The 21,919-nt window shown below is 25.6% G+C and overlaps 2 protein-coding genes across 2 annotated transcripts in view; both read right to left on the bottom strand.

The window, feature by feature from the left end:
* Window positions 1-3,679, bottom strand: part of LOC117179378 (division abnormally delayed protein) — a 165,699-nt gene extending 162,020 nt beyond the window's left edge. The window contains exon 1 of the mRNA XM_033371106.1: window positions 3,030-3,679. Coding sequence (XP_033226997.1) covers window positions 3,030-3,249 — 220 coding nt within the window. The 5' untranslated portion in view covers window positions 3,250-3,679. The remainder of the gene's footprint in view (window positions 1-3,029) is intronic.
* Window positions 3,680-7,497: 3,818 nt separating this feature from the next.
* Window positions 7,498-21,919, bottom strand: part of LOC117179288 (DNA replication licensing factor Mcm7) — a 42,965-nt gene continuing 28,543 nt past the window's right edge. Inside the window, exons 8-10 of the mRNA XM_033370936.1 lie at window positions 18,079-18,556; window positions 12,367-12,518; window positions 7,498-8,297 (exon numbers count right to left, since the gene is read on the bottom strand). Of these exons, the coding sequence (XP_033226827.1) occupies window positions 7,882-8,297; window positions 12,367-12,518; window positions 18,079-18,556 (1,046 nt within the window). The 3' untranslated portion in view covers window positions 7,498-7,881. The remainder of the gene's footprint in view (window positions 8,298-12,366; window positions 12,519-18,078; window positions 18,557-21,919) is intronic.

Below are 21,919 nucleotides of genomic sequence, written 5' to 3'. Positions count from 1 at the left end.
TAAACAATTATAAAAATTTCATTTGTATTTTTTTTAAGTTGGAAAAGGGGTCGAGGTGCTTTATAGAATTTGAAAGGACTCTTTCTTTTCTTTTGTAAGTGAAATGGATTATATTAACAAAACAAACAGCAAAATATGTCAAGATATGTAAATAAAAGTTCAAATTACACTTATTAATAACTTTTTACCTTGCCGGGAGTTGTAAAAGGACTCGAACAGTAAGTTAAATACGGCAAATTCACATTTTTGGTAGACCCATATTTGACACGTTATAATAATGCAATTAACAATAATTTTAATGCTTTCTTTTAACAAATCGCTTCGAATTTACTTCAATTTCATGTTCCAATAGTTTGAATTTGGAAAAAAAAATTCCAGGAAATAAAGGGGGGTACCAACTATTCTATAATTTAAACGAATTTTATTACTGCGTTTATTATTTACTATTTATAGTTTATTTATATACATCTTTTCATGTTATAATATTATTATAATATGGATATATTGTATGTGATATATATATATAATATGTATATTATGGGAATTTTTTTAGAATTGCTCACCCTCCCCCCCTACCTAGTTTTGTTTGAATGTCAAAAAAACTTCAAACTTGAGCGAAAAGGGTTAATATTCAGGGGCCGTTACAAATAATTCCGTATTTCAGTACATACATTGTTCAGAACTCGTCCGAGAATAAGAATCAATCATAAATTTTGAGGAAGAATGACTTTCAGTCTAGGCATGAAGAGTTCTTTAATCAATGATAACAATAAATAAAATAAAATGCGCCTGTCTTTAAGTATATAGTTCTAGCAAAAGGCAGGGGAAATATGTCATCTTATCCGCTGTTCAACAGCTTTAATATTTTTAAGCACTAATTTGTTTTTGCTTCGTAAATGACTTCATTGTAATTTAAAATAAAATTAAAAATTAAAATATTATACAATTCTCTGAAATTTTATGAAACTACTTGATGTTTCCGGAAATTCTGGAATGTTTATTAAAATACCTTGAGAGCTTTTAAAATTCCTTACAATCATTAACATCCTCGGATATCTGATAAAATCCCTTGGGATCTTTCAAAATATTTTAAAACTTTACACGTCCCGTAAAAGCGTTCCATATCTTCTAAAACTCCAGGAAATTGTTTACGATTGCACGACAATTTTTCAAATATCTTAAATTTCGAAATTCTAGGAACTTTTTGACTGTCGGATGGATTTTTTTTTCAAATTTCTTCAAAGCTTTAAAATCCTTGGAAATCGCTTGAAACTGATAAAGCTTATAAAAATGCCTTCAGGCTCATTTAAAATACTTTAAAGTATTTAAACACTTGGAAATCACTTCACATTGTTAAAATTATTATTATTAATTATTGAATTAAGATGTATAATAATATAAAAAATCACGTGCAATTACATGAAATCTGATATTTTCTTAAATACTTAAAAATGTATTACAATACTGTTCGGGCTTTTAAAATCCCTTAAAATCATTGAAATCCTCACAAATCTTATAAACTCCCATGAAATCTTTTAAAATATCATAAAACCTTATAGATCTTATAAAATCGCTCATTTTTTTCTTAAGTTCTAATAACTTCCTTAAAATCATATGAAAAGTTTTTAAAGCCCTTTAATATTTCAAGTCCTTTAAATTCCTTTGAAACTTTTAAAAGCTCTTTGAAATGCCCCTTCTGTCTTTTCCTGACCAACAAAATTCCTCGATTTTCAGGTTTTTTCCTGACCTGTGGCAATCCTGGGAATTTTATTGGTTTGACAATCAAGGGATACACCATTAAGGTGGGATCCGAGCCATCAGACGTTTTATTGTCTGCTTTCAAAGAGACTAAATGAAATTGATCGAAACAGCAATAGCCGGACGTCCTCGATTCAGTGAGTGCTTCGTAGACTCCTGTATAAATAATCCATCATGGAATAACTCCAACGCTACTAATTAAAAATCGAAAGCTTTTTATAGTATTATAAAACAGTTGAAGGAACTTCAATTGCAATAATTCGCAATTACAAATTGAGCAATCATTCTGAAGCTTTTTAAGATACAATGTCCCACGCGTAAGATGCACGAAAAACAATTTAATGATCTAATTAAATAAAGACCGAGGCGGAATTAAGGAGATAAAAGAGGCGTAATTCCACGTACCCCGTGGAATAGAATAAACTCGACTATCACAATTACTCATCTGAAAAATCTTTTGTTTATTTTTCTCATTTTTATTAAGGTATTAATTGAATTATATAAAAAAATTATAGAACTCATTTTAGTTTATTCAGAGATGTTTAAATTAAGCTACAGTATCGGAGGTTGTTTCATATTAAACGGTTTATTTTAATATATTTTCATCGTGATTATTTTATGAAAATGTAAACATTTAATTTAAATATTTAAAGTTGACACTATATTAGTTCGCCCATGCTTTAGCTGAGCTGGCTAAATTACCCGTCACTCACTTAAAGTACTATTCCCAAGTACTCTGATATGACACGGTTTTTTTAATCATTTACTTGAGAAACCTGTCCTAGTTTTCACAATTATCTTTACATCCTTATCCTTTTTTTTTGTATGCGATCATGAATTTTTAAACTCTTGAATTTTTTTTAAAGTTCTTCGATTTTTATCATTTTTCATCGCAAGAGATTTTATAAATTTGAAAAACAGACTCGAGTTCAAAAAAGAGTTCGTTCTGTTATGAAACTCTGGCCTGCAAAAATGACAAGTGGTCACAGTCAAAACTAGACAAATTTAAAAGCGAGATTTGAAACTATCACAAAATAGAGATTAAACAGTTTCTAAATCAGACGAATTTCAAAGAAAAGTGTACTTAGGAGCTTAGAATTTCCATTGCTAAAAGACCCGATGAAACTTTTTAATAAATTTTCAAGGGCACCTTACTGAGAAGCCGAAAGAATTCGACCCTGAAGAGCCGAGAAAGAAAGAAGAGGCGCGAAACGTGAGAGAAACTGCAACAATGCCGACAAAAAAGGGAAAAATAACAATGCGATACTCACTGTCTGCGTTCGCCAGTGGTTCATCGGACGTCGTGATCGTGATGTTCTGACTATCAAAAAATGACTTGACAGCTTGGCAGTTGCCAGAATTGGCACTATCGTTACCGATTCGACTAGACGTTCTTCTATATCGCGAAAATCCTTCGCTGGGTTTGCACATGCACAAAATAACAAAAACGTAAAGCGGGACCGAGGCCGCGAGTTCCTTTGACAACTTCATTTTTGGACGTAAAAAAAATTCACTTTTGGAAACGAGGGGTTTGTTCCTCCACCGGCGACCGGCACCGCCGATTCCGCATCGGAGGGTACGTCTGACCCGTCAAACGACGTTCAACCCGATTCGCGTCGTGCACGGTACTGAGCAGCGATCGCAATGTGAACAAACTGTTTCTCTGCGCTTGCGTCAGGGAAGCTCACTCATTGGTCGAACTTGGCGCGCGATTCAAATTGAGTACTAAGCAACATTTTCGTAAATAAAAGAATTAATTTATTATAAATTATATAAAAATGTCTAAATTTCGATAAATAATTTATTCAAGGCTAGAAAAAAATCTATGTCACGCTAGAGATGTATTTACTTTCTATGTAACGTGTATCGATAAGGCAGAGATTTGTTTCATTACTTGCCACTAAAATATTTGTTTAAATTGTTTATATTTGAAATGATTTTTGGTTAATTTTCAAGTTATTAATTTTGCATTTAAGATTAAAAATTAAAGCGATTGAATATTAAAAATTGTGGTTAACAATTTGAAAATTAATCATTTTTCACGTCAAACTGTATTTTGTTAACAATTTTGTTAACAATTCTTTTTAATAAAATTATTCTTCTTGGTTGAAAAATTAAAATATTCCATTAAAAATGTACATATATTGTTAAAAATTCGTCATTTTTAGTAGAAAAACAAACTGTTTAATCAAAAGTGCTGCTTGCTTGAAAATTAATTTGTTTTAGTTAAGTATTAAAGTATTTCATTTAAAAGTCGTTTTTGTTGGTTAAATCCAATTGTTTTTTTTTATTTTAAATTAAACTCTTTTTCATTAAAATATCAACTATTACAATTTTCATTGAAAAAGCATTACTTTTTGGTTAAAAAATTCAAAATAATTAGTTGAAAGTTGAACACATTTCTTAAAAGTTCGTTTTTTAGTTAAAAATTAATTTTTTTAACTTAAAGTTTAACTATTTTGTTAAAAATGCAAATGATTGGTCGTAAATGAACTATTTTGTTGAAAATTCGTATTCTCAAGTTAGAAAATCAACAGTTTGGCATAAAATTAAACTATTTGATACAAAACTTAATTGTTTTGCAGAAAAATTTGTTAAAAATTGTTAGAAAAAAAATAAACTAAAAATTAATCAAATAAATTTTAGCCCTGCATCACATCCATTGTGAAAACTATTTAGTGTACAATTTGTGTTGAATTTTCGAATAGAAAGATGAATTTGGAACCAAGAAGATTAATATTTCACCACAAAAGACGAATTTTTAAGAAAATAAATGAATTTGTAAGCAAATAATAGTTGTATGTTTAAATAAAGAAGCTAGATTTTCAACCAAAAATAGAATAGTTATACTTTCTATTACAAAAAAAAAATTAAATTTGAACCTAAAAACAAATCGTATTTTCAACTAAAACTATGAATCTTCAATAAAATAAATGAATATTGAACTAAATAGTTCAATTTTAAACCCAAGAAGACAAATTTGCAATAAAAAAGCTGAGTCTTCAATCCCAAAATGAAACAATTTGGCAAAAAGTTAATTTCCAACAAAGTTTTGAAATGATAATGATTAAAAAAAAAATTTACAAGAAATTAAAATGGTTAACCCAAAAATTTAAATTTTCTGCCATATTAATTACATTTTTAACATAAAAGACGAGTTTTTAACAAGATAAATGAATGTTTAACAAAATAGTTAAATTTTCAACCAAAGAAATTAATTTTCTACTAAAATGACAAAAATGGAAGTTACATTTTTAGTTTAAAACAAAAATCAATTAAAGAAAACGAATCTTCAAAAAAGTAGTTACATTTTCATATGAAAAATTAAATTCTTCGTCAAGGATTTGTCTTTTTTGGTTGAGAATTCAAATACTTGTTTGAAAGTCGAACTAATTTATTAATTCGTGAGAAAAAAATAAGATTTCACTCCATTGAGAAAATTGTGCAATTAGCAGGGTGGCCGTTTTAATCGAGGAAATAAATTTCCGGTCATTTCCCGGGGTTTTCCCGGTTCGCAAACATTTTTCACGGCCAATTAAATTGAAAAAAATTGAAGTCTAAAGCTAAAAAATTTTCCACTTGAGGTAACAAAAACTGAGCTGCAAATGAAAGCACTCAAAGTGGAACTGTTAAATTTGAACTTTTAAAATTGAAATTTAAGTTTTTAATTGAAAAATGTTGTATTCAAATGCTCAATAATTTATGCGTATAAAATTTAAGGTACTAACGTTTTTCATTATAAAAAAATATAAATCTACGTTATCATTTGCAATTCTCTGAATTAAAAAATCAATCAATGAACTTTAAAATTGTCCAAATTATACAATTTTAAGGAATTTCAAGCTAGAAACATTAAATATTGAAAAATTGAAAAATTTTTAACTGAACACTCCTCAAATTTGAAATTGAATTATTTTCTCTTTAAATAGTTTAAACATCCTTGGAGAGCTTCAAAATTTTATTTCAAAATATTGAGAAATCTAGAAGTAGTTTTAAATTTCTTTTACATTTAAAATTATTTTGGAAATTTTTTTCAGAACTTCTATATATTTGTCAAAATTAATTGAATTTTTTCTACAATTTTCAGAAGATCCTGCACATTTAAAAAAATTTCTTTACCACTTGGATGTATAAATAACAATTGAAGATTTATTATTTGTATGCGAAATTGGAGTAATTTTAAGAGATATGCAGAAGTTTTGAAAAGATTCAAACTTAATGTAAAACTTGAAATGATAGCCTGATATAAAATAAAATGTATATTTTCGCAGATTTGAAACAAAAAATTTGATTCTTTTCAAGAATTGTGAAAGGTATCAAAAGAATAAAAACATTTTCTTAAGATTCATAGGAAAATTAGAAATAATTTTTCACCTTGAAAAATTATTTTAAGAGAATATTTAAAAAGTTTTTCAAAGATTTAAACAACATTTTCAAAAAATATTCTAGAAGATTTTAAGAAAACTTTCTAAAATTTATATGATAATTATTAATTTTTTAAAAACTCCTAAATATCTCTTACAATTATTCAAATATTTTCTACAAATGTTCATTTGTAAATTATACATCAAAATTTTTTAAATTCACTTACAAATTAAGCATTTTTCAAATACAACAATTAAAATTGTAACGTTCAAAGTTTCAACTCTCTTCGAAATTTTGACGATTCTAGGCTTTCTGTGTCAAACAATTCAGTTAAAGGTTCTTTACTTTTAAATATTTGGTTTCAATTTACTTGCCTTAAATAAAAATACAAATATTGCTAAAAATTCAATAATTAATCTTTTTTTTTAATTCAAAATTTCAAATTGAATGGGTTAAAAATGGTATATTTCAGACTGAAACAATATTTTTAATTCAATAAAATCCTTTAATTAAGAATATATTATTATGAAGTTATTTTTAAGTTGAAAATAGTTTATAAACTTTTAGTCACACGTTCATATTTGTTTAATGACTAAGACTTTCAAATTGAAACCGTTTAAGTTTTAACGTTAAAATCTGAAAATTCTTAAATTTTGCACTGATTTAAAATCGTTTTGTCCAATCGTTTTTGTTCACTTTTTATTACTTAAAGTACAGAAAAATTAAAAAAAAATTTATTTATTAAATAAAAATATTTTTTATCAAAAAATTTTATCATCAAAGGCTTTTATTTTTTATTTGCGCGAGTCTTTAAGAAAGTATTTAAAAATTCTTTAAATTAAAAATGTTGAAATTGAACGTGGACAAATTTTTCTTCTGCAAATTTTTGTAATTCCGGTAAAAAAAATTCACTGTCATTTCCCGGTTTCAAAAAATTCCCGGTCATTTCTCGGTTTCCCGGTCCAGCGGCCACCCTGAATTCGTCAATTACCAAAAAAATTTAAAAGTATTTTTGAAGGAAAAGTAAAGAAATAGTAACATCAGCAATCACGAAAAGCTGTTAAATAGTGATAATAGTGTGTTGAATCCGAGGCCTGGAGTTAAATTCAATTAAGAGCTAAAAATTAAAAAATTCCAAACCTCTTTTAAAAAACAAAGGACACTTAAATTAGGATCTTGAAACTAAATTGGTGAAAAAATAATTAATTCTCAATAAAAAATTTTATTTAAAAGCGTTCAAAAATTTTTAATTAAAATTAAAGTAATTAACTATTTTTATTCAGCATGTTTTTTTTATGAATCAATAGAGGAGTCAAGCTATACTTTCATAATATTCAAAAATGTTCTCATCATAAAATGAAAAAGTTCCACAAGTAAGAAAGGTACAAAATATTTATTTATGTAACGACAAAGTCTAGTTACAAGGAAAATAAAAATTGTACTTGATTTCGACAAGAATGCGTTCATTAACATTTTACCCCATCAAATCAAACGTCATTTTGTAAACTTCATTTTCTAGCTCGTATTTACCTACAAAAAACCTCAAACAGTCCAGTGCAAAAAAAAAGATTCATTCAATATTCATAAAACTGTCGAATTTCTTGCACACATCCACAGAAGAATAAAAAAATAAGATGTTTAATAACTCCGAAAAAATGAAATGTCTTAAAATAAAAGAAGCAGACGCAAATAAAAATATTACCAACATACTTGGAAAATACCGATTTGTAAAGTTTAAACTAAAAATGAAGCTCAATCTTAGAGGAAAGTGATCTGCGTTCTCGCTTGATTCACTTGCCAGACGTTGAGTTCCTCATACTCCTCGATAAAATCGTTAATTTGATCCGGTTTAAATCCCTTACTGGTGCACCTTTCCAAAATATCAGAAACCTTGACGCTTTTCTTATCACCTGCAAGCTCTCTGATCAATGTATAGATTCTATTGCTGGTTTGATTAGGACCATCTCTCATCGTGCGATCCGAAAAGTTGATTGAGTGTTTCGACATTTCGAGCAATCTGTTGGCTTCTTTGACATCGTCCTTTTCAACAATATCGGACAATCTGAGACGAGCCAAAGCTGTCGCCAATCGCAAAATTGCGAGAAGATTTCGAGCCGACGTAAATGTCTTGTCCTGGCTGTTGCGAGAATCCCTCCGCATTTCCACATAACTCTCTGGAAATGAAAAATATAATCAAATCGGGATGGTCGTTTTAATAAAAAATAAAAAATTCCCGTCCATTTCACGATTCGTAAACATTTTTCAAGTACAATGACATTTAAAAAATCCTACTCTAAAATAAAAAATGTTTCCATTTTGTGTAAAGAAAACTGAGCTGCAAATCAAAGCTCTCAAAGTGGAACTCTTGAACTTTAAACTTTTAAAACGGAAGTTTTAAAATTTTTTAATCAGTGCTCTAAACTGAAGAATCAATCAATGAATTTAAAATTTTTCAAAATTATACAAGTTTCAGGAATTTTAATCTAGAAACATTAAAAATTCAACGATTGCATTTTTTTATGAACAGAAAACTTCTGAAATTAAAAGTTAGGTTATTTTTATTTTTAATAGTTTAAAAATCCTTAACCCTTAAACTGCACACTTCCAAATATACCTTCAGATAATTTTGGCTGAAAACAAATAATGAGTGGTTTTGAAAAAAAAAAGAAAATAAAATATCTCCAGAGCATCAATGATAATTTAACTATTCGAAAAAAAAACTATAAAAAAAACGTAGACAATCGGAGAAAAATCGGAAAGCCAGTTGGGCATCAGACACCCAGCGTACAGTTTAAGGGTTAAAATTCTACACAATTTTCTTTGAAAATCTGGAAACATTTACATGTTGTTTTACATTGTTTCAAATGATTCGAATTTTGTCTACAAATTAATTATAATAATTTGTTTAAAATTCTGCCAATTAAAAAAAAACATTACAATCTTCCACATTTTTGTTTCATAATTTTGTAAATCTTTCTAAATCTTTTTGAATATTATCTTAAAATTAATTTTTCAAAATTAAATATCATTTTCAATTTTTCTAGGAAATGTTTTTATTCTTCTGAAGCCTTTTAAAATTTTCAATAAGGTTCTACATTTTTTGTTAGAGCAACATAACCAGATACGTCAGTTTCATAGTTATCCCTGAAGAAGTGAGCTGCAATGTTCACGAAACATCGGCAAAAATCCGTAGTTTCTCTTTTTAATATTGGAACATAACACTTAAGTTTTCAACACCAAATTATGAATTTTGAACAAGTAAATTTTCTACAAAAGAGTTGAATTTTCAACAAAACAGTTTATTTTTATCAAAGAAAGATGCAAATTCTACTGAAATAGATGAATTTTAAAATTAAAGACAAATGTGCAAAAAAATCTTTGAACCTTCATCTAAAAAAGATTTCATTTGACTTTTCAACACCAAAATATGAATTCTAAAACAAATGTAAATTTTGTACAAAATAGTGCAATTTAAAAAAAAACAGTTGGATATGCAACCAAGAAGGATCAGTTTTTAATAAAATTTTCTATTTTTTGATCAAACAGTTGCAAATTTTATCCAAGAAAGATGCAATTTCTACTAAAATTGATGACTTTGTTAATTAAAAAAACAAATTTTCAAAACAAATTTGAATCTTCATCCGAAAAAGATTTCAGTTGACTTTTCAACATTAAAATATGAATTTTAAAACAACAGTAGATTTTCTACGAAATAGTAGGATTTTCAACAAATAAAAAGAATTTTAAAACAGTTGAATTTGCAACTAAAAAGGATGACTTTTTAATAAAATTGTTTTTTTTAACCAAATAGTTACATTTTTATCCAAGAAAGATGCAATTTCTACTAAAAAATATAACAGATAAAATTTATAAAATTACAAATAAATAAACAGACAAACTTTCAGAATATAGTTGAATTTTAATCAAAAAGATATTTTTCGATGAAAATAGTGGAATTTTCCAGCTAAAAAGACGAATTTCCAAGAAAACAGTTACATTTTTAACCAAAAAGAATAAACCATGATTAAAAAACAAAAGTAACAAAGTAGTTCGACTTTTAGAAACGCAGTTAAATTTTCAATAAAAAAATCACTTTTCGACAAAAAAGTTAAACTTTTAACCAAAAAGATAAACCTTAGTTTTAAAAAAATCAACAAAGTAGTTCAACTTTTACACACACACTTAAATTTTCAATTAAAAAAATATCAGTTTTTGAAAAAATAGTTAAACTTTCGACGAAAGAGGTAAATTTTCGCATCTTCAACAAAAAATTAGTTGTGAACAAAGTTTTTCAGCCAAAATTTTCAAAGAAAATAGTTGAATCCTCAACCAAAGAAAAATAATTTTAATCCAAACAGTTGCCTTTTCATACAAGATGAAATTTCTACTAAAATAGATAAATTTTTAAATTAAAAAACCAAATTAAAACAAACATTGTTAAATTTTTATTCAAAAAATATTTAAGTGGACTTTTCGACAAAATATAAATTTTAAATAAGTAAAGTTTCTACAAAACACTTGAATTTTTAACCAAAAAGGATGATTTTTTAACAAAATTGTTGAAATTTAAATCAAACAGTTTCATTTTCAACCAAGAAAGATGCAATTTCTACTAAAATAGATTGAATTATAAATGAAAAGTCAAATTTTCAACAACAAAAATAGCTGAATTTTTAACCAAAAAAGATTCCAGTTTACTTTTCAACACCAAAATAAGAATTTTACATAAAAAGTAAATATTCTACGAAATAGTTGAATTTTCAATCAAGCATAATGACTTTTTAACTAAATTGTTGATGTAGCAATTAAACAGATGAATGTTTATAAAAGGAAGATGAAATTTTCCTTAAAACAGATTAATTTTTAAATTAAAAAGACAATTTTCAAAAAAATGTTGAATTTTCATCAAAAAAAGATTTCTGTTGATTTTTCAACATCAAAATATGAGTTTTAGATAACCAGGACATTTTCTACGAAATAGTTGAATTTTGAACAAAACAGTTGAATTATTAATAAAATTTTTGTATCTTGAAACAATAAATAATATTTATAACTAAAAATATAATTTTCAGGAGGAAGCAATTGCAAAAAATGATATATAAATACAAAGAAAATCAATGATTTGTAACATTTTTATAATCTTTTATAAATGGAATAAAATAATTTCTAATCAAAATTTTTCAAATTTATTCTTCATGACAATTTTTTAAAGTTATAAAAAATGCCCTAACTTTTGCAAAAAAAAAAAAAATTCGATATCCCTGACCCTCCCCCTGATTGGCCATTTGGTTTCAATATACGTAATTAAAAAATGTTTATAAACATTGTCAAAAGTAAGCAATCAATGTACCCATTACCCTAGTTAATTTTTGCCGAATTAAAAGATGAACTTTTTTGCTTTTTTACAGTTTTATTGAGTTGACGGCGATCAAAATTTTGTATTTTTAGCATTTATACTTAGTTTGAAACGAGAAAATTTCACTTTTTAATTATTTATGAATGCATAGGGTTCATTTTATATTTTTGAAATTTTTTGCTGAGTTATAAAGGAGGAAACTTGGGGTTTCAATAATTTATGATTTGAGAGAAGGATGATTTTTTATTTTAAACATTTATATTGAGTTTGAAGGGAGGAAATTTCTATTTTCAATTTTCTCTTAATTGTAAAAAGCTCTTTTTGCGATTATAAAATTTATTGAGTTGGACGGGATAGTTTAATTTTAAACTAAAAAAATCAATTTTCATCTAAAAATACAAATTTAAATTTTCAGTTAAAAATAAATTTTAAAGCAAAAAAATAATGAATTTTCGTCAAAATAGTTAAATTTGCAACCAAAGAAATGTATCTTCAAGAAAAAAATGATTTTTTTATAAAGTCATTGAATCTTCAACAAAATAGTTGAATCTTCAAACAAGTACTTTTGAACCAGAAAAGATTAATTTTCAACAAAAAAAAAGTAATTTTTAACCGATATAAATGAATTTTCAACTAAACAGTTAAAATTTCAAACAAAAAGCTGCATTTTTAACCAAGGCAAAAATTTCATTTTTAACCGAAAAGATGACTATACAACAAAACACTTTAAGTTTCAACAAAATATTTAAAATTTTGACGAAATAACAGACTTTTCAACCAAAAATTAACTTTGAATTTTTAAAAAGTTATATTTTCTCATTGTGTTCTATTAATTATGTTCGCATTCAAGTGAGAAAATGAAAAAACGAAAAAAAGGGAATTCTTACCGACGATGAAATCTGATAAATCTTCAGGCACGGTGGGTTCATTCTTTTTACACATTGCAATATACTTTCTCATCAGATTCATGTCCATTGCTACAACTTCTGTTGGAGGTTGGGCACAATGACGATGGACATAGGTGATGTGCTCGGCCAATCTAAAAAAATTGTATTAAAATATAAAACTCCGCTGATACCCAGCTGGCATAACTTTTTGCAATTTTTATGGTTGCTGAAAAATCTGCATTTTAAACCAAATATATGAACTTTTAACCAAATAGTTGAATTTTCAAATAAAAGAGATATAAAAAAAGAAATGAATTTTCCACTAAAATAATTAAACTTCATCCAAAAAAATTAATTTTAACCATATAGTTGAAAAAAACGAAAACATTTTCTACCAAGAAAGGTGTCAATTATAAAATATAAATTTTTGACAAGAATATGAATTTTTAACTAAAAAAGATCAATTTTCGGGCAAAAATGGAATAGTTATATTGTCAGTTAAAAAATTAACTAACAAAGAAATTCAATAAAATAGTTAATTTTTTTAACCAAAGAAAGGGATTCTTAACTAAAGTTACGTAATTTGAACTAATGATATGATTATTTTTGATGATAATTTTGATGATAATAATGATATGATATGATTTTTTAATAAAAAGATACGAATTTTTCACAATATAAATTAATTTTCAATCAACAAGATTAAAGTTCTATCAAAAAATACGAATTTTCAACTAAAAATGACAAATATTCAATAAAGAAAAAGAAATATTGAACAAAAAATAGAAGTCAAATGTTCAGTTAAAAAAATAATGAATTCTCAATTTAAACGAAAACGAATTTTCAACAAAATCATTAAATTTTATACTAAGGAAATGAATTTACAAGCAGCACTTTTAAATAAAGAAATGAATTTTCAACTAAAATGAAGAATCCTCTGTCTAAAAAATTGATTTTTAAGCAAATAATTGGATTTTTAACCAAAAAGAACAATTTTTAACCCAAAATATGAATTTCCAACCAAGATATTCGTTTTCTACGAAAAAGTCGAATTTTCTACTAAAAATGGAATCGCTATATTTTCAGTTGCAAAAAATTAAATTTTAACAAACAAACAAAAAAACGAATTTGCAAATAAAAAGTTAAACTTTTATTAAAAAAAAAAGAATTTTTAAGCAAATCGTTAAATTATCGAACAGAAAGATGAATTTTAAATCAAGAAGATTAGTATTTCATCACACAATAGATTTTTCAACAAAATAAATGAATTTGAAAATAAATAATTGAATTTTCAACAAAAATGGAATAGTTACATTTTCAGTTAACAAAAATTAAGTTCTAGTATAAAAAATTATTTTCAACAAAATAGTTAACTTTACAACAAAGAAATGAATTTTCAACTATAATGAAGGATAAATCAAGTTTTAAGCGAATAGTTGAATTTTGAACCCAAAAAGACGAATTTGCAATAAAACAGTTGAGTTTTCAATTCCAAAGTATAAATTCTTGGCAAAAAAGTTAATTTTCATCAAAGATGTTGAATTATAAAGCAAAAAAAAAAAAAAGATTTTACAAGAAATTTAAATTATCAACCGAAAAATATATTTTTTCGACTATAATAATTAAAAATATAACAAAAAAACTAGTTTTGAACAAAACAAATGAATTTTTAATTAGAATGAGTAAAATGGAACAGCTACATTTTCACCTAAAAAAATTAATTTTCAATAAAAAGAAACAAATATTCAACAAAAAATGGAGTAGTCCCATTTTCAGTTAAAAAAATAATAGTAAATAAAAAAAATTGACTACTATCGAAATGAATTTTTAAACAGAAAAATAAATATTCAGCCAAGATTAATCTCTAACAATATACATTAATTTTAAACAAAATAGTTAAATTTTTAAGCAAAGAAATTAATTTTGAACTATAATGATAAATCCTTAATCAAAAGAATGGACTTTTAGCCGTTACATTTTTAGTTAAAAAATATTAAATATAAAAAAATCAATTATCAACAAAAGAAATAAATTTTTAACTAAAATTACCAAAATGAAATCGCTACACTTTGAGCTAAAAAAAATTTTCAATCAAAAAATTAAAAAATAAAATTGAATAGTAAAGTCTTCAGTTAAAAAAATAATAATAATTTTCAAATCAAAAATACGAATCTTTAACAAAATAGTCAAATTTTCTACCATTTTCTACTAAAGAAATTAATTTTCAAGCAGTAACAGGAATTTTCAACAAAATCATTAATTTTCATGAAATAGTTCAACTTTTAAGCAAAGAAAAGAAAATGCATAAGTTTTCAACCAAACACTTTAATTTTTAACCAAGAAGATTAATATGGCAAAATAGTTAAACTTTTAAGCAAAGAAATTAACTTTTAATTACAATGATGAATCTTTAATTAAACGAATGTATTGTTAAACAAAATTGTTAAATTTTTAGCCAAAAATATGAATTTACAAACAAGAATTTAAAATTAAAAAATTTTTAAGTCGAATTTTAAATCAATAATGAAATAGTTACATTTTCCGTTACAAATTTTTTTATTAAAATAGGACCTTTAACTAAATAGTTCAACTTTTAAACAAAGGAATGAATTTTCAACTAAAATGATAAATCTTCAATTAAGAAAATGAATTTTTGACTAAATACATGAATTTTCAACCATATCGTTTAATTTTAAACTAGGAAGATTGATATTCTACAAGACAAATTTTCAAAAAATACATGAATTTTCGACTAATAGAAACAAAATTTCAACCCAAAAAAACGAATTTGCAACAACAAAACAGTTGAATTTTCAACCAAAAATAATGACTTCAAAAAAATTCTTGAATTTTTAAGACAATCATAAAATTAACTTCAACTTCAGTTTATCGAAAACACCCTAGCATTTCCTGAGTTTCCCTGTCCAATTTTAAATTACCTGACAAAATAGTTCAACTTTTCAGGGAAAAAAATTAATTTTCAACTTACGTTTAAAAAAACTGGTAAAAAACGAGCTTTAACATAATATTTAAACTTTTAAACGAAGAAATTAATTTTTAACTAAAATGATGAATCTTCAATTAAGAAAAAGAATTTGAACCTAATGCGTGAATTTTCCACCAAACAGTTTAATTGTTAACCAAGAAGATTAATATTCTACGCCAAAAGACAAATTTTCAATAAAATAGTACATGAATTTTCGACTAATAAAGATAAATTCTCAACACAAAAAGACGAATTTGCAATAAAACAGTTGAATTTTCAACCAAAAAACAATGATTTTTAAACAAAATTGTTAAATTTTCAACAAAATAATAAAATTAACTTTTACTTCAGTGTTTCGAAAATACCCTCACATGCCCTAACTTTCCCTCTCCAGTTTTAAATTTCCTGACAAAATAGTTAAAATTTTAATCAAAGAATTGAATTTTCAACTATAATGATGAATCTTTAATGAAAAAGAATGGATTGTTAACCCGACGGTTACATTTTCAACGAAAAAGATGAATTTGTAAAAATGAAGATGAATTTTCTAGCATAAATTCTAATTTTTAACCAATAATGAAATATTTATATTTTTCGTTTAAAAAACTGATAAAAAACGAAATTTTTAACAAAAAAGTTAAATTTTTAAAAAATCAAATGAATGTTGAACTAAAATGCTAAATCTTTAGTCTAAAAAATGAATTTTTAACAAAATACCTGAATTTTCAACCAAACAGTTTAATTTTTAACCAAGAAAATTTAATATTCTAGGACAAACGACAAATTTTTCAACAAAATAAATGAATTTTCGACTAGTTAAGATCAATTTTTCACCCTGAAAAGACGAATTTGCAATAAAACAGTTGAATTTTCAACAAAAAACAATGATTTTTCAATAAAACAGTTAAATTTGTATGAAAATAATAAAATTAAATTTAACTTCAGTTTATCGAAAACATCCTACCATACCCAAACTTTCACTGTCCAATTTTAAATTACCTGAAAAAATAATTAAACTTTTAAGCAAACAAATGAATTTTCAACTTAACTGATGAATCTGCAATTTTAAAAATGAATTTTTAACTAAATACATGAATTTTCAACCAAAAATTTCGATTTTTAACTAAAAAGATTAATATTCTGCAACAAAAAATTTCAACAAAATACATAAATTATTGACTATACAAGATAAATTTTTAACCCAGAAATACGAATTTGCAATAAAACATTTGAGTTTTCAACCAAAAATAAGGAATACAACAAAATTTTTCAATTTTCAATAAAATAATAAAATTAACTTTTACTTCATTTTATTGAAAACAGCCTCACATATCGAAACTTTCCCTGTCCAGTTTTAAATTACCTGACAAAATAGTTCAACTTTCAAGAAAAAAAAATGAATTTTCAACCACCATGATGAATCTTCAATGAAAAGAATGAATTGTTAACCAAATTGTTAAATTTTCAGACAAGAAGATGAATTTACAAACATGAAGAATAATTTTCTACCAAAAAGTCAAATTTTAAATCAAAAATGAAATAGTTATATTTTTTTTACAATTTTTTTTATGAAAAAAGGATCTTTAACTAAATATTTAAACTTTTTAGTAATGAAATGAATTTTCAACTAAAATGATGAGTCTTTAATCAAGAAAAAGAATTTTTAACAAAATACCTAAATTTTCGTCCAACGAAGATACAATTTTAACAAGAAAATAAAGAAGTTTCAACAAAAAAGTTAAATTTTAAATACAAAAAGGCGAATTTGCAATAAAACATTTGAATTTTCAATAAATAATAATGACTTCAACAAAAATTTTTAAATTTTCAATAAAATAATGAGAAAAATAATGAAAATAATGAATAATGAGTTTCCCTGTCCAGTTTTAAATTACCTGGCAGAATAGTTCAACTTTTAAGAAAAAAATGAACTTTCAACTACAATGATGAATATCTAATGGAAGCATGGATTTTTAATCAGACGGTTACATTTTCAACTAAAAAGATGAATTTATAAAAAAGAAGATTAATTTTGTAGCAAAAAGTCGAATTTTTAACCAATAATAAAATATTTATATTTTTCGTTTAAAAAACTGATAAAAAACGAATTTTTAACGAAATATTAATACTTTCAAGCAAAGAAATGAATTTTCAAATAAAATGATGAATCTGCAATCAAGAAAATCATTTTTTAACTAAATACATGTATTTTCAACGAAAAATTTAGATTTTTAACCAAGAAGATTAATATTCTACAACAAAAAATTACAACAAAATATTGAATTATCGAATATACAAGATAAAATTTCAACATAAAAGACCGAATTTGCAAAAAAAAAAACAGTTCAATTCTCAACCAAAAAACAATGAATTTTCAACAAAATTGTTGAATTTTCAAGAAAATAATAAAATTAACTTTTACTTCAGTGTATCGAAAACACCCTCACATGTCCTAACTTTCCCTAACCAGTTTTAAATCCCTTGGCAAAACAGTTAAACTTTTAATCAAAGAAATGAATTTCCAACTACAATGATGAATCTTTAATGAAAAGAATGGATTGTTAACCAAACTGTTGAATTTTCAGCCAAAAAGATGAATTGGAAAGCAAGTAGATTAATTTTCTACCAAAAAGTGAAATTGTTAACCAATAATGAAATAATTATAATTTTCGTTAGAAAAAAAAGGTTAAATTTTTTATTCAGTAGAGAATAAAGTATAGTCCTACTTGTGATCGTTGTCGCGATTAGCTCTGTCCTGAATGAGCCAGAGGAGATCAAAACGTGACAAGAGTGCAGGAGGAAGTTGGATATTCTGCTCGATCGTTCTTTTCGGATTGTAGCGACCGTAGGCTGGATTAGCAGCAGCAAGAATCGAAACTCGCGCATTGAGACGAGTCATGATACCGGCCTTGGCGATTGAAATCGTTTGTTGTTCCATCACTTCGTGAATCGCTGTTCTGTCAACGTCAGCCATCTTATCGAACTCGTCGATGCAGCAGACTCCCTGATCTGCCAGGACGAGAGCACCACCCTCCAACATCATCTGGCCGGTGAGTGGATCTTTCATGACAGCGGCCGTCAGACCGACTCCGGAGGAACCTCGACCTGTCGTGTATTGCGACCTCGGCGACAGTCTAGTTATGAAGGAGAGCAACTGTGATTTCGCGACTCCTGGATCTCCCATCAGACAGATGTTGATGTTTCCTGAAAAGACAAGCAACAAATTTGACCATTTTTACATTTGCAGGGATCAGAACCAGTTAACAACAATTTAATGGCAAATTTTTAATATAGTCATTTTTTTCTGTTGACATAATCAAAGTGAATTCAATAGGGTTGTTTTGGGATTTTAGGTAAAATAATTTTTTAATACATAATTTTAATCTTAATCGAAAGGGCGTCATTTTTTTTCTTTTGTGTAGTTCAACAGAAAAAAATTATAAAAAATTGAAGGCGGTAAAACACTTATTCAAATTGGTGTCACATGACTCAGAGGTTCTCATAATTATCTATCAATGTGACGATGTGAAACTTATGATAAAGAGGTTACGCCACGGTCTGCTGTCAATTCAGACTATTTTGATTTGATAGCTTTATTTGTTAAGGATTATGTGACAAAGTAGTATGTTGAAGGAAAACATAAGTGCAATTATTAGCACATTTTAAAATCGTACATATTTACACATTGTTCAGTAAACATGACATTTAAGTACCTTTTCAATGAATTCTTTATACATACATACCATAAATATATATTTTTTCAGTAGATTTTCTCTATTGGTTTTGACGAAACGCTCCTTTGACATTTTTTTAAACAATATTTTGCGACTTCTATTTTCGATGTGCAGATAACTAAACAAAACATTGGCACAGAAAAGATATTTGAGAATTACTGACATGTTAGCTGTGATTGGTGGAAAATCCGACCCCTTCGACGTCAAAGGGGCCCTCCAATCGACATCGCGATAAAAAATTCATATTTCAACATTAAATTAAAAATAGCAAACAATATGTAAAAAATATTTTATGAGCGTTTTTATAATTATAATTTTATATACTATGAGATCGATTTATTGGAAAAATTATATCTGACTTTGGAAACAACCCTATTCTATGAGTAATGAGATTTTTTTATTACACTTGCTTTAAAATTGACTGAGTTATGGAACTTTAATTTTAATTAAAATAATTTTTCAATAAAATAATACAATTTTTAACAAATAAGTTGAAGAACTTTTAACCAAATTGTTGAATTTTCAACTAAAAGGATGAATTTTCTGTCCAACCAGAAATTTCATAGTTGATATTTTATCAAACAAAAAAAACGAATTATCAGCCACAGTCTAATTAAAAAAAAGTAATTTTCAATACAAATAATTATTTGCTACCAAACACAGAAATTTTCAACAAAATAAATAAATTTTCAATCAAATAGTTAAACCCTGAAAAAAATTTAAGAATTTAAGAACTTTACTAGACCAATTTTTTATTTTGCCTGGCCATTAATATTCAAATAAATATTCTTGTAACATTTTCAACATAAAATGTATTATACACGAAATAAAACACTTTCGAATTAAAATTAACAGGGTGGCCGTTTTAATCGAAGAAAAAAATTCCCGGTCAAATTTAGAACTTTTATAAATTATAGAGTTCAAGGATTCAGATGAAATTCCAAAAATATAAATCTAAGTTAACATTTTCAAAACTTTAAATTAAAAAATCAAGCAATGAACTTTTAAAATTTTCAAAAGTATATTTTTTAAAGTAATTTTATGCTAGCCAAATTAGAAAATTTTACAAATTTTGGTTTAAATTAACGATTTTTCAACTTAGAAGTTAAATTAATTTCATTTTAAATAGTTTAAGCATCCTTCAAAAACCTTAAAAATGTATTTCAAAACATTGAGAAATCTAGAAGTGGATCCTGCAATTAAAAAATATCTTAAAATTTGAATTTATAAATAACAATAGGAACACTTATTAATTGTAGAAAAAATTAGAGCAATCTTACGAGATATTTAGAAGTTTTAAAAATATCAAAATTAAATTTAAAACTTGAAATGATTTCAAATCATTTACACGAAGCCTGTCACCCGAAAAAATTGGCCTATTCGTACCGAAATTTTGGTGCAAATACTTACAGCCGAATTTCAAGCAAAATGCAGATTTCAACCAAAAAATTTAGAAACTTTTTAAGAATTGTGAAAGGCTTAAAAAGAATAGAAACATGAAAATGATATTTCATTTTGAAAAATTATTGTAAAAGAAAATTTAAAAAGATTTTAAGAGACTTCCAAAATGATCCAAACAGAACCTGGAAGATTTTAAGGATTTTTTTAAATTTGCAGGATTTTCCAAAAATTTTAGGAAAAATTCAGTTAATTTTAAAATGTGTTTAGAAGTTCTAATCAAAAAAATTTAAACACTTCTTATCAATTACTTGAAGACTTTTCAAGTTTTAAATTAATTTTGAATCTTTTCAAAACAATGAAATATCTCTTGAAATTACAAAGAAAATTTTGTTTACAAATAATAAGTGTTCAATTGCTATTTATACGTCAAAATTGAACAATTTCACTTACAAATTAAACATTTTTTAAACAGATCGATTTAAATTGTTACGTTAAAAGTTGAAAAGCTCTTCCAAATTCTACTTATGCAAAGCTTTCTATGTAAAACAATTCAGTTTCAAATTGTTTACTTTTACATATATTTGTGTTCAATTTACTCGTCTTAAATGAACAGTTAAATTTTTAATGGATAAGAAAACTAATAAAAGTAATATACTAATAAATTTATTTATTCAATTTAATATAAAAAATGATATAAAGACTTGAAACTTTGAATTAAAAATATTTTATTGACAAATAATTAGAATTATTATTTAAAAATAAAATTATCGGAATAAATCATATTATATTAATCTCAATTCGTATTAAGACTTTCGAATTCGAACAGTTACAATCTGGAAATTCTCAAGTCTTGGACCGATTTAGAATCGTTTTTTCAAATCAATTATTGTTCAGTTTTTTATACTTTAATTATTTACAAAACTGTTGAAATCAAACTTGGGCAAATTTTTCTTCTGAAATTTTTTTTAATTCCCGGTCAAGGAATAAATTCACTGCCATAATTTATTATCCTTGGCAGTTATTTGAAGTTCAAAATCCGATCTTCACCGTGATAAAATGAACAATCTCTTGCTAAAAACATAGCATTTTTTCGTTCAGCAGAGAACAAGATTCAAAAACTATTTCTCGAAACGAATAACAATTTCCGGACCATGAGTTAAATTTAAAGACCTTCTAGGTTTTTCTAGATAAAAAAGTATTTTAGGACTTTTCTAGATTTTCAAGGATTTCCAGAATTTATATTTACAAATATCAGTTACTAAAAAGTTTAAGGTGGACGTTTAAATCAAAGAAAAGAAATCCCGATCATTTTCCGTGTTTTTTCCGGCACGTAAACATTTTTCTTTATAATTTTTGAAATCTTTAGAAATAGATATCGCAAAATATTTCAATAATTTCAAATTCCATTACAATAATAAATTTAACCTAAAAT

Source organism: Belonocnema kinseyi, chromosome 9 (assembly GCF_010883055.1).
Source record: "Belonocnema kinseyi isolate 2016_QV_RU_SX_M_011 chromosome 9, B_treatae_v1, whole genome shotgun sequence".
Taxonomy (NCBI): domain Eukaryota; kingdom Metazoa; phylum Arthropoda; class Insecta; order Hymenoptera; family Cynipidae; genus Belonocnema; species Belonocnema kinseyi.
Note: the sequence above shows the minus strand (reverse complement) of the source record. Positions and strands in the feature narration are given on the sequence as shown.